Raw genomic sequence first — 13,996 nt, forward strand, 5'->3', positions numbered from 1 at the left:
CATTTTGATTTATGCTTTAGAAATATTTTTGTGTATTGTTTACTTCTGGTCGTCTATTAGTTTTTTATTATTTTGAATGATCTGATTTTCCAATTGTTTCTTCATTCCAATTAAGTCCTTAACGTTGAATTTAATTTAATCTAATTTGATTATTGTTGGTTGTTAGAATTATGTAAAATGTCAAGCTCAAGCGCGCCATCTGCTGCATATATAATACATTTAAAAAAATTATCCAGACCGGAACCAATATTTGGGGATCAGTGTGCATCTAAGGAGGACATTTGTCGACCCACCATAACGTGTTGAAACATTTGTTGGTGTTTTTTTTGAATGTCTTTTTATTCTTGTAAATGGCAGACAAAAGTCAAATTTGTTCAGTATGGGTGGGATCAGAAACAGGGATATTGAAAGGTAAACATTATGCAACTAAATAAACTTAACCATACTGTCTTTCTGCTGTGTGGTACTTTGTTAATGCTAACGTGCAACCCACGAGTTGGCTAGCTAACGTAACGTGACTACTGTCCCCAATGCGAATAAGATTGTTTTAATAATAATGACATGTACACTATCAGTATATTGAAAGGACTATCGCTAACTATGTGCCTCTTTCATTAGGAGTAAGTCTATCCAAAAAACAGGCGTTCAACTTCTGTGAATTTAGCTGCCTGAGTCGAGACCAGGAAGTGTGTGTACTGGGCTGGGGTGATCCACAGGAGACCGAGGTGTGTATGGGGGTAGTGTTCCAGAAAGTAATGAGTCCCTTTCTTTGTTGTACATTGATAGGTGCACACAGGTCGGACTATTCATTATTATTGTACCATTGTGTTATTTAAGGTGCTGGTGGGGTCTGTGAATGGCACAGTGAAGACGTTTAGCACAGAGAAGGGAATCTTCACTGAGACCCGACAGTGTGGAGAGAGTACCCAGGGGAGGTTCACAGGACTTGCTGTGACAGACAGGTAGAGAGGACACGTCCTGGCACTACACCGGAGTTCACACACAGTGCCATTGCACATACACTTGCAGCTCTGGGATCATGTGTTGACAACGGTGATGTTCATACTATGTATGTTTTTCTTAGACAACACTAATACATTGATTTTCCACTGCGTGGGGTAGGGCTGCACGATTTATCGAATTGTAATTGCAATTGCAATATTGATATGAGTAACGGAAAAAAGGTGACTGAGATGCGCTTCTCAAGAGGGGGCACACATCCTTAATAGTTTTTTGTTTTTTTTCTGGTGATGTAGGTATTTTTGTAGATTACTTGGACTAATTTTGTTTAAAAACTGGTTAGTTTGAGTTAACACTGCAACTGCTAGCGAATACTTCTGCTTCAAGCTAGTGACTGCTACCAAGATATATTAATATATATTTTCTCACATAAACAACAGCATGGTTATTAAAATAGTTTGTCACATGCTGCACCTTTAAAGTATAAAAAAGAAAACACTGAACTTTAACTACATTTTAATTCACTTTAGTAGCACATTGTGTAGGCCAGTGGTTCCCAAACCTCTCGTGAGATAATCTATGCAGTTTTTGCCCATTTTTGAAAATCGCAAATCATAACCGTTATTGCAATATTTGTCATAGAAATCGCAATTCAGTGTTTGATCCAAATTGTGCAGCCCTAGATTGGGGACAATCTGTCAATGTGTTCAAGGAACCCTATTTGCTCCTGTAAGTCGTGCTGGATAAGAGCATCTATCCTAAATATTTTCTTAATCAGTGTGAATCAGTAAACTTGAACCAGTTTGATTATTGGATGCAGTTCAGGTTTAATCAGAACTGTTACATCCAACTATTGACACTAAATGTGTTGTGTGTATCTAGCTGATTCCCTGGACTGTTGTCTCTGTCTGCAGTGCTCTGATCACGTGTGTGGAGACAGGACTGCTGAGAGTTTGGAAGGAGGGATCAGAAACAGTGGGTGACCAGAAAACAACTCATACTGTCATTATGAAGGAATAAAGTTGACTGTATGTTTTGTTTTGCCTTTAACACTACTCCCGTCCCAATGTCCAGGTTGAGATAAATGCTGGGAAGAATGTTAGCCGGATGCGACAGAATCCCTCGCAGTGTAACCAGGTGGCTACAGGTGGCAAGGAGAATGGTCTAAAGGTCTGGGATCTGGAGAGGCCTGAAACGCCCATCTTCACCTCCAAGAATGTAAGCGTCATTTTAAGGAATTACAGTGGGCATGTCTATGCAGTGTTTTCCCTTGACTCTCTTCAGCAAAAGAGTTCAGCCGGGGTTGTGGGTTAGGTGGGGTGTTTGGTGACGGTTGATTGGTGGCGTGCTGCTAGGCAAGTGTAGGGCCATGTATAATACAAGACATGGGCTGGCCCACTTAACTGTATCAAATGCTTTTGAGTGTCTTTAATCTTATGGGGAAAATCTACATTCTGTGGGACTATATAGCTCTTGGACGAGCGCAACTGCATTGTTTAGTGATGACGAGTCGATGAGGTCACACCAGCAGCTTTTGTGCCCGTAATCTTTAGGTTTGCAAAGGGTGGTTGTTGGTCTTAAAAGTGTCTCTGCAAAAACGTATAATCACTGAATTCAGAGCAGCAGGAACAACAGCAGCGGGCCTCTACTAGTGAATGAACAGAAGTGAAACACTAATATGTACAGAATATATACAGCTGGTTGAGAGAAAGTGTTCACAGCTTTCAGTATGCAATGTATTTTGATTTGTGAAAAGCTTTTTTTGGGTTACTACACGATTCCATGTATTATTTCATAGTTTTGATATCTTTACCTTTATTATACGATGTGGAAAATAGTGAATCTGAAGAATGACCCTTACATTAGTTGGTGTGTTCAAACCTTTGACTGGTTGTGTACATTTTTGGTGGTTGCTGTGGACAGGTGCGTAATGACTGGCTGGACCTGCGAGTGCCAGAGTGGGTCAGAGACATGGCCTTCATCCCAAACTCAGACAAGATAGTCACCTGCACAGGTCTTCACCAGGTCTGTCTGTTGGTTTGGAAAGTCACTCTGTCCATCTGTTTTGTAGAAACAAATATTTTGATACATTAAAAAAATATATAAAAGATATATTTTGGTAATTAATGCTGGTAGTGCAATAAGCATTTTACATCATCCTTTAAATCTCTGTCCTTATTTGATGAAATAGCTAAATCCATCGTGGTTTACTTGATTGATTTTGTTTTCTATTAGGTGCGCGTGTATGACCCCGCCTCTCCACAGAGGCGTCCTGTCCTGGAGTCTGAGTTTGGGGAGTACCCCCTCACGGCCCTCTCCCTCCCTGCCAACAAAGACAGTGTTGTAGTGGGCAACACACAGGGCCAACTCGCCATCTTGGATCTGCGGAAAGGTGAATGGAGAGAGAGGTTGATGTCTGTTGATGGCTTGTTGAAGTGATTTTGCAGAAGATCAGCAATCAGCTTTAGTAATTCTCAATATCGTACTTTCTTTTTGGATAGTTATTGTGAAGAGTTTTGCTGTTTTGACTCTATACAAACTTTTTACAGTCTAGTAGGAATTCCCATTCAACCGTTATCCTTTGGATTCTGTTATTGTGGTGTCAAGGAAAGTCAAGACAGCCTTTGAGGCTGCAAATTGAAATTGCTCATGTTCTAAGCAAATTGAAATAATTTAAAAACATTGCCATAACCAAAGGCTTATGAAAACAACAGCTTAGAACATGATTATAAAAGGCATTGCTGAGCACAGCAATTGCAAATGGCCTGGTCGCCTAGGAAACCTCTGCAGTGAATAACCAAAGAATGCTTACTGTAATGAAGAACAAAAAACTAACTTGTCTACTAAATTACTAGCAATGGCCTCCAAACTCATTGGACGGCACTTTATCACACTGCCATAGCAACTCGAGAGATTTTAAGGGCCAAAGGAAAATGCTTGACTGGCTTAAGTCAATCTAGATATTTTTGTCATTTTATTTTAATTCATAAGGTAAGAATTAAGGATTTAACCAAACCAGAAATAAAGATGGCTGTATTACACTCCTGGCAGACCACCGGAGAAGAGACCCAGCGTCTGGTACAATCAAACGCTGATATACTAAACAGATGTTTAGTATAGTTCATTTCTACGTGTTATTAATCTGTCCCAAGTAGAATACATTTAACCTCCTGAACCCTGGGCTTTGATAATGTATGCATTTGTAATTTCTCTTATCAGGTCCTGCTAATCCCACATTGCTAAGTATAATATCTAAGCATTGTCTTTGAACAGGAAGTACTTTTCAGAAACAATGATGTCCTCGTATGATGACATTGGGTTTATTTTACTGAAACATAGTGTCCTGATATGTGGACACAGGGTCTCAGGAGGTTTCTTTGGAGAGGAAAGTGGTGAAAGAGCAGTAGGTCCAATTCTAACCCACGCTGCAGCAGTGCTTGTGCACCAGAGCCACGGCTTAGACTGCTGGACAACCCTAGGCCAAGAGAGAAGCTGGCATTTAACCTTAGAGGAACAGTTTGATTTCAAATCTAGACATGGAGGATCGAACCAAAAGAAGAACAAATGCTTCATGATCTTCTGATCGTTAGGGAGAGACGGGGAAGTATGTTCTTGTGTTCAGTCTGTGAGATCCTCACCCCTTGACCCCAGTGTGTTTGTTGTGGGCCCTCTTCAGGTCTGGTACGTGGGTGTCTGAAGGGGCTGGCCGGAGGGGTGCGGGGGCTGCAGTGCCACCCTTCTCTCCCTCTGGTGGCGTCCTGTGGGCTGGATCGCTTCCTGAGGGTGCACAGCCTGGAGGACCGCACTCTACAGCACAAGGTACAGATGCACATGCGCACGCATGCAGACACACACACACTGCACATTTGAACCCATCCACACAAACGATCACTTGGGAAGCGTCCCACACTGTTGTGTTCAGTGAAAGTTGAAGAGGTTCTTTTCTCTTTCCCACCGTTGCCCTTGCAGGTGTATCTCAAGTCACGACTCAACTGTGTACTTCTGTCCAGCCGAGATCCGGAGGTAGGGGGAATTTAAAGTGCTATGAATAAGAACATGATTCAGACATTATGTAATACGTCGTCATCAGTTTGTCTTTCAAGTTGACACTTACCCGTTGCTTTTTTAACCAATGTGTTTTGTCAGTGCTATTAGAGTATGTTTATGACACCTACACGCAGTTTAACACCTGACCTGCATATCTTTCCCCTATTGGTGGCCTCTTACTATTAATGGGCTGAACGTCCATCACTTGCTCACATTGTTGCCAGGCTGATGACTGGGTTTCCTGAACAGGTTCTAATGACTGTTCTGTGTAAATTACAGCGGTTCTGGAATTACATGAATGTAGGTGAATACTTAGTAGGGAACATTTCTGCCATCCCTATGATGTTGTCAAGTTTTATTTATAGGTTTCAAAAAATTTGGCCTCTTTAGCTCGCAAAATTCAGGTCTGTCCTCTCAATCCTAGCTAGCTGCTGTCATGCTTTGACTGAACTCAATATGGCAACACAACGATGTGAAAAGTGTTTCCTACTCATTGTTTGTCTGCTTTTAAAACATTGTGATGTTTTTAAGCCACAGTAATGCACTTGAAATGAAAGTGCCCACAGTGAATGCACTGAGTAGAATCCTCAGTTTAGGAACCACTCTCAAATACCAAGTACAACATGATAATGTGACCAATCGGCCAGCCTATAAATACACTGTGTACTATTGAATGAAGGAGCTTTGCATCAGATTGACAAACCTTAACATGAACTTTCAATTGCTGTGATTTTCTTGCAATATACAGTACTACAGACCTACAGTATATACAGTATATACAGTACTACAGACCTCTTTGTTGCCTCTTTCAGCTGGGCAGTACAGGAGTGAGCACAGATGTAGAGGAGGTGAAGGAAGAGGTGGGGGAGGTGGATGAGGTGTGGGACACGATGGAGATGATCAAAGACAAGGCCAAGAAACGAGCAACAGAAGAAGTGGAAGCTGTTCTGGTAGAACCAGAGAGGACGACCAAGAAGAAGAAAAAAGCGGTCAAATGAGCAGCGGCTCAAGGAAAGGACGGGGTCTTCAATGGGAAACTTGGGGGTAGACGTTTGTAAAGCCAGTGTTACGTATGTACAGACTGCTTTCCTGTTGACTCTCACATGGAAATGGAATATCCACTGTATTCTGGTTTAAACTGTACACAGTCTTGGGTTGTGTGAATGCCCTTTTTTACCAACATCCTTGTAGCCAATATTAAAAATGTATATTTAAAGATTAGTGTTCTTTTAGCAGCAGTACATAACATTGTAATTCCTTGAATTCATTTTTCAGTGTTACAATCTGGAACTAAAATACATTTAATTGGGGTTTACATGGATTACAGGTATTCTTGGGAAAACTTCTTATATATTAAATAAGAGCTTTTATGCAAAGAAATTCACCCTGTTTTGCTGCCCTTTTTTGCTTAGTTAAACTGACTTGAGTTTTTGGAAGGCACTAGAGTATTGTATATAAATCATATTAAAACAACCACGCCATGAAGACAAAACAACTCAAGAGCACTTGATAAAGAAAGATCTGGAAGGGCAACCGGTAAATAAAGGGAAATTGGGGAAAATGCTGATACCATGGACTGGGGTGGAGTTTGAGTTCTCAGCGAGACAATGATCTTTAATACACAGCCAAGGCTACAATGGTTGTTTAAAAACAAGAAACCCTGTTTAAGAATTACTCTGTCAAAGCCCAGATCTCTATCTCATGAATTATCTGTGGCAAGACATGGCAGTTGTTATTGACCAATGGTGCTCATATAACTCTATAAATCTTGGACAATTATGCCAAGACAAATCGGCGAAAATTGTAGGAACAAGTGGTGAAAAACTGGTAGACTTGCAGCTGTACTGCCAAAGGTAGTTCTATTCACTACTGACTTGGGGTGAACACTTTTCCGACCAACACATTTCAATTGTTTTTTTGGGTCTAATTTTGCATCACAATAACACCATGTTGTAGGTGGTTTTAATCAAATGAAGGGAGTTTAATATAATTTAATTCCAGATTAATACACCACAAAATGTGAAAAAGTCATCGGGGAGTGAAGGCATATGATACCCAGTCTATTACAAAATCTCATGAACTCTAAAAATGAAGTGTGTGTTTGAGAGAGATTGAGACGTCTCTAATAAAGGAACGGGTAACAGCTGTTAACACTGGTTGGCTTGCTTGGGTTTTAGTGTCCTCTGCTGGAATGGATGGTGCTGGTTATGAGAATCACTCAACAAGATGGGTCTCTTTAAAGCCAGAAAGTTGCTACGGACATATGATTAATTTTATTTTTGTGGTAAGTTTTACAGTTGAAGTTGGAAGTTTACATAAAACTTAGCTTGAAGTCATTAAAACAAATCTTTCAACCACTCCATAGACAAACAATCGTATGCAAGTATAGTGAAGTTGCTGGAGCAAACTGCTAAAAAATAATATATCCACAGTAAAATGGGTCCTATATCAACATAATCTGGAGGCCGCTCAGCAAGGAAGAAGATGAAACAAAAATTGAACGGTTTGGCCATGATGACCATCATTATGTTTGGAGAATAAAGGGGGTGGCAGGATCATGTCGTGAAGCATGGGGGTGGCAGGATCATGTCGTGAAGCATGGGGGTGGCAGGATCATGTCGTGAAGCATGGGGGTGGCAGGATCATGTCGTGAAGCATGGGGGTGGCAGGATCATGTCGTGAAGCATGTGGGTGGCAGGATCATGTCGTTAAGCATGTGGGGGGCAGAATCATGTCGTGAAGCATGGGGGTGGCAGGATCATATCGTGAAGCATGGGGGTGGCAGGATCATGTCGTGAAGCATGTGGGTGACAGGATCATGTCATGAAGCATGTGGGTGGCAGGATCATGTCGTTAAGCATGTGGGAGGCAGGATCATGTCGTGAAGCATGGGGGTGACTGGATCATGTCGTGAAGCATGGGGGTGGCAGGATCATGTTGTGTGGGTGTTTATTGCAGGGGGGACTGGTGCACTTCACAGAATAGATGGCATCACATAGAAGGAAACATACACTCACCTAAAAGTTTATTAGGAACACCTGTTCAATTTCTCATTAATGCAATTATCTAATCAACCAATCACATGGCTGTTGCTTCAATGCATTTATGGGTGTGGTCCTGGTCAAGACAATCTCCTGAACTCCAAACTGAATGTCAGAATTGGAAAGAAAGGTGATTTAAGCAATTTTGAGCGTGGCATGGTGGTTGGTGCCAGACGGGCCGGTCTGAGTATTTCACAATCTGCTCAGTTACTGGGATTTTCACGCACAACCATTTCTAGGGTTTACAAAGAATGGTGTGAAAAGGGAAAAACATCCAGTATGCGGCAGTCCTGTGGGCGAAAATGCCTTGTTGATGCTAGAGGTCAGAGGAGAATGGGCCGACTGATTCAAGCTGATAGAAGACCAACTTTGACTGAAATAACCACTTGTTACAACCGAGGTATGCAGCAAAGCATTTGTGAAACCACAACATGCAAAACCTTGAGGCGGATGGGCTACAACAGCAGAAGACCCCACCGGGTACCACTCATCTCCACTACAAATAGGAAAAAGAGGCTACAATTTGCACGAGCTCACCAAAATCGGAAAGTTGAAGACTGGAAGAATGTTGCCTGGTCTGATGAGTCTCGATTTCTGTTGAGACATTCAGATGGTAGAGTCAGAATTTGGCGTAAACAGAATAAGAACATGGATCCATCATGCCTTGTTACCACTGTGCGGGCTGGTGGTGGTGTAATGGTGTGGGAGATGTTTTCTTGGCACACTTTAGGCCCCTTAGTGCCAATTGGGCATCGTTTAAATCCCACGGCCTACCTGAGCATTGTTTCTGACCATGTCCATCCCTTTATGACCACCATGTACCCATCCTCTGATGGTTACTTCCAGCAGGATAATGCACCATGTCACAAAGCTCGAATCATTTCAAATTGGTTTCTTGAACATGACAATGAGTTCACTGTACTGAAATGGCCCCCACAGTCACCAGATCTCAACCCAATAGAGCATCTTTGGGATGTGGTGGAACGGGAGCTTCGTGCCCTGGATGTGCATCCCACAAATCTCCATCAACTGCAAGATGATATCCTATCAATATGGGCCAACATTTCTAAAGAATGCTTTCAGCACCTTGTTGAATCAATGCCACGTAGAATTAAGGCAGTTCTGACGGCGAAAGGGGGTCAAACACAGTATTAGTATGGTGTTCCTAATAATCCTTTAGGTGAGTGTATGTGGATGTACTGAAGAAACATCTCAAAACAACAGTCAGGATGGAAAAGCTTGGTTGCGAAGGGTCTTCCAAATGGACATTCACCCCAAGCATGCTTCCAAAGTTGTGGCAAAATGACTTAAGGATAACAAAGTCAAGGTATTGGAATGGCCATCACAAAGCCCTGACCTCAATCCCATAGAACATGTGTGGGCAGAACAGAATTAGTGTGTCCGAGCAAGGAGGCCTACAAACCTGACTCAGTTACAACAGTTCTGTCAGGAGGAATGGGCCAAAATTCACCAACTTATTGTGGGAAGCTTGTGGAAGGCTACCTGAAATGTTTGACCCAAGTTAAACAATTTATAGACAATGCTACCAAATACTAATTGAGTGTATATAAACTTCTGACCCACTGGGAATTTGATGAAAGAAATAAAAGCTGAAATTTAACATTTTTATATAAGTGGTGATCCTAACTGACCTAAGATAGAGCATTTTTAATAGGATAACATGTCAGGAATTGGGAAAAACTGAGTTTAAATGTTTTTGGCTAAGGTGTATGTAATCTCCCCACCTCAACTGTATGTTTCTGTTTAATTGTTGAGATAATAGTCAACAGTTTGTAACGACATAAGCCAATAATGGTAAGTCTCTGATGATAGACTATTGTTGCCTAGTTCCTGAGAAGGGTTTTTACAGTTAGAGAATCGATGTACTGCGGAAATCAAATAAACCTTGGTATGAGGATAATAAGTGCGGGATAAATGGCTTAGTTATAACCATGATAGTGCAATCACATGTGGACCTTTGGTGCTGTAGTTAACAATGTACATTTATTTCACTACAGTCAAATTAACCTGCTGAGATTTCAGTGTTGCGTGTGACCTTGATGCTGTATGGAAGACTACTCCCTGCTTCTCCAGTTTCATGGAGAGTGGTTTGTGTCATAGAGCTCCATCTGAGGCTGGACTCTGCACACAGACACACCCATTCCTTGAGGTGAAGATAAGATAAGACAAGTGTGAACAAAGGAGGGGATGGAAAAAACTGAGGTTTTCTCTTCTTGTCACTAGTAGCATTTACTTTCAGTTCAAAAATTATATTCAGGGATTAATACCAGGAAAATTACACTTTCATTTTTTCTCATAAACAGTGAATAACAGTACTTTTCATTGTTGGTTGATGGCAACAAGGAAACATTTTGAATAGACAAATGGCAAGAAATGGAAAGCAATCTGCCCAATGATATACTGGACTCCGAGACCTCATAGGCCAGACCTGATGCTGTGGAAGCGTTCATTGAATCATTTGCTCATTTACAGCAATGTGGCATTTTTGGGCTAAGCAGCTAGGGACCCAACTGGCAATGAGAAACCAGATCTTGGAAAATGTAATCTATAAGGTCTCTACCTAGAGTTTTCAAATCAAATGTTTTATTTACTTTACATGTTTTATGTTTTCACAATGATTAATAAGTTGTACCCTTTAACCCTGTTTTTAAAATCATTAACATACACTTCAAAGGCATTTTTATTATGCTGTTTTCCTTGTTCAGTGTTTAGAGTCCAGTCGTGTTGCCCCATGATATCATTGTGTTATATCTTCGCTTATTGAAGTAATTAAGAGCCAGTGACTGATAGTGTGTGTGTTCATAAACTTATTACACCTCCTTTGCCTTTCTTTCACAGTACATCTCATTTTAGATTTTTTTGGTGACATTTCAGGACTTTCTAAATGTTAGCCAACCATAGTGGTTTTGATTTAAGCATTTTCTGTTTTCACTCAGAACACTGATTCAAAATTAGTAGATAACTCACGATTTGGGTAAACGGTACACTTCCTTCATTTTAGTATGAGATAAATCTGTGTTGCCTCATAACATGGGATTACATTGGGTGAGCCAGCTAGATCAAGTGCATTTGGGGGATGTCACTTTTAGGTCAAATCTTCATTAAATTCTTTGGTAATGACAAATGCAGTGACAAATTTACAAATTAGTTTTACAATTTGTGCTATGTTGTCATTGGCACGTTCAGCTTTTGCTGTGTGTTTTGTGTTGACGACTATGTTTGTGAATGGAACAAAGGTGAGTTATAGTGTGTTTCACTGTAGCCCTACCTTAAGTGTGAGTGTCTATGGAATCAGGATGTTGGATTGAGGGGCAGGGTGTTGAGCCTGTTAAATATTGACTGGGAGTGTAATCATTAACCTGGCTCCAACTCCTGATCTCTCTTAAACTGGCCACTCTCTCGCTCTGTCATTGTATTGCTGACAAACGCTCCCTAAACTCCTCTCACCAAGGGTGTCTTTTGTCTTCCTTCATCACTGTAAATTTTTCTATCTTTCAAGATTATCATGCTCTGTCAGACTGCACTGTCCTTTGTCTTTCTATCTATCTTCGCACCACCCAAAAGCTGTCTCCCAAACCATTGGCGGCCTCCTGTCAACGCTTGGCCAGGCCGGATCTGAAGGTGAGTACTGCTCTGTGTGATAGCTGTCAGTGTGAATGTGTGAGCACATATTCTGAACATGAACTTCAAACACTACACATGCACAAGGCCTGTCATACTGGCAACTGAGATTCGCATCCACCAATATGTAAAGTGGCACTGTCGACTAATTCCATCTTTGTCAGCCATTGTTCCTGGGGTTAATTATAAGGTCATTATAACCGTGGGAGATATCTCATTGCCTTGAAAGTTCAAATATATCACCAGTACTTCATAATTCTGGTTGCACATTGAAAGGTATCGTTCAATTACTTTTCTAATGTTGTTTGAATGTGTTTTGCAGCATAATCCAACAAACATAATACACATTATTTGAAACCCTGCTGTTAAAGATGGAGTAGATGACTGTTTTATTGTCATTTCGATGTATGAGTGTATGTGTCTCTGTCAGGACATGAGAATGACTAGCCATACATTTTAAATGACCCATTTCAAGGTATTTAGATCAACTCTGACCCATGTATGTTTGGCTTTGCTCAGGATTTTTTATAAACCAAGGCAACTAAAAACTAGGTCAGAAGTGTCAGTATTTAAATAAGTCTGCTTGGTAATGTACTGTAGACACCTTAAACCTTTCAAATAAAAGTATTTCATTCTGGTGCAGAAACCCATGGAATATGGTTATTATAATTATTAGGAAAACTTGTTACACTTAGCATGACAAGACCAGGCTCATTGTGGTTGTCACTAGAGCCATTGTACGCTGTATTATGATGAGTTTAAACACGAAGACCAACAAAGATGTACTGTAATATGTTGCGTTTAGCTGACGCTAGCCAAAGGGGGCTACAGTCATATGTACATACACTTTTTTTTCGTGTCACCTCAGCAACCTTTGGCATTACAAGCACCAGCTGAGCCACACAACCAACAAACTTGCCTAAGTAGTTGTGTGTTGGTTGTGTGACTCAAGTTGGTGCTTACAATGCTAAAGGTTGGATTTAGCAGAGATGGATACAAAAATCCATGATTTTATGAAAGAAAATTGCCAAACAACAAGGATGACTGAGGAAGACAAGAGGCAACAGGATCGGTGTCACCTATTTTTTTAATTGCTTTATTGTTTTGTTTTTCCCAAGATAGATCACTTTACTGCAAGGCAAAGTCTACACAGAGATATCAAAGAAGGACTGCTGAGCATGATAGGGGAGAAATAAAAGAAAGAAATGATTAACAATCTTCCTTCAGGGATGAATTAGCAGCATACCAGCCACTAAATACCTTTTATGATGAAATAATAGTAGGAGAAAAAGGGAACATCGTTGTTGAGAAGCCAGACACACCCATTATGCTTGGCTTGTGATCACAATCTGCAATGTACTCTTATGTTGACAGCCGCCATAAAAACCCTGTTATCAAGACAGGCCTTGGCCCGTTGGCCAATCAGTTGGAGGTGTGTGTGCTACGATGGCGTCTATAGTCGGTCATAAAGAAGGAAGGGAGGGGTCAAAGTCAGTTGCTATTGAATGCTCCCAACATGTACTGAATAAGTTACATCCAAGTCCTAACTTACGTAACCCCACTATTTACAATCATGTACCTGATCTGTGCTTCTGTTTCAGGTATTCCCCATGGAGATATTGCCCTTACCAGAAACCACTGGAGGTGTGACCTCCCTCTGTGGACCTACATGAATTTGCCTTGTAGTAATGCAGTATTACTGTCTCTATCCAGAGGGAAGCCCAGTGTGCTGTGAGCGGTTTGTGAACTGGTGCTTGCTGGTTGTAACAGCAACTCCATGTGGAAGTTGCTTGTGTTCCAGTGGAGATGCTGTTACCTGCAGAGAGTCACCCTCAGCTCGATCTTTGAGTCAATGTGTAGAATATCACAGGCCTTGTCTTTGGTCATTCCTGTTATGTCTTTGTTCATTCCTGTTATGATCTTGGTTGAAATTAATTACATTCCTTTCCCTGCATTGTTTTTATGAGAAATTTTGTATCATTAAGAACCGTCTCGAGGTCATTTAATGACATGAGCTCCTTGTTGTCTATAACAACCAAACATTGTTATGAAAAGAAGGGCTAAGAGAAGAATGGGACGTATGGTGATGACCTATGAATTGACAGCCAGTGTTTGGAAAACGTCTGCCTGTCAGTTCTGTAGGCCACTGCCGTGTCTGTCCTCCTGAGCACGCAGTTAATTGATGTTTAATAAGTTATCAACTAACTATGATGTTAGTTAATACCCTACTTTAGAATGCTGTTTATTTGTATGTTATTTGAAGCCGATACACAGCCTTGGAAATAAAGACTGAATATTACACTCTG

The 13,996-nt window shown here is 40.9% G+C and overlaps 1 protein-coding gene and 1 long non-coding RNA gene across 2 annotated transcripts; both read left to right on the forward strand.

Annotated features, from left to right (window-relative positions):
• Positions 1-180: 180 nt before the first annotated feature.
• On the forward strand, positions 181-6,391 carry wdr74 (WD repeat domain 74). Its single transcript, XM_010870626.5, has 10 exons — positions 181-411; positions 619-725; positions 838-962; positions 1,875-1,935; positions 2,035-2,178; positions 2,884-2,985; positions 3,196-3,352; positions 4,637-4,779; positions 4,930-4,983; positions 5,820-6,391. The coding sequence occupies exons 1-10, from the start codon at positions 351-353 to the stop codon at positions 6,003-6,005; spliced, it is 1,140 nt and encodes a 379-aa protein (XP_010868928.1). The 5' UTR covers positions 181-350; the 3' UTR covers positions 6,006-6,391.
• Positions 6,392-11,481: 5,090 nt separating this feature from the next.
• Positions 11,482-13,996, forward strand: LOC109615941. Its single transcript, XR_002196945.2, has 2 exons — positions 11,482-11,690; positions 13,292-13,996. It is a non-coding gene; the product is annotated as an uncharacterized LOC109615941 (long non-coding RNA).

This window comes from Esox lucius, chromosome 7 (assembly GCF_011004845.1).
Source record: "Esox lucius isolate fEsoLuc1 chromosome 7, fEsoLuc1.pri, whole genome shotgun sequence".
Lineage (NCBI taxonomy): Eukaryota > Metazoa > Chordata > Actinopteri > Esociformes > Esocidae > Esox > Esox lucius.

Coding starts and splice junctions, on each gene's coding strand:
- wdr74 (XM_010870626.5), top strand. CDS start 351: ATGGCAGACAAAAGTCAAATTTGTTCAGTATGGGTGGGATCAGAAACA. Junction 3,353..4,636: donor CATCTTGGATCTGCGGAAAG/GTGAATGGAGAG, acceptor GGCCCTCTTCAG/GTCTGGTACGTGGGTGTCTG. Junction 4,984..5,819: donor TGTCCAGCCGAGATCCGGAG/GTAGGGGGAATT, acceptor TGCCTCTTTCAG/CTGGGCAGTACAGGAGTGAG.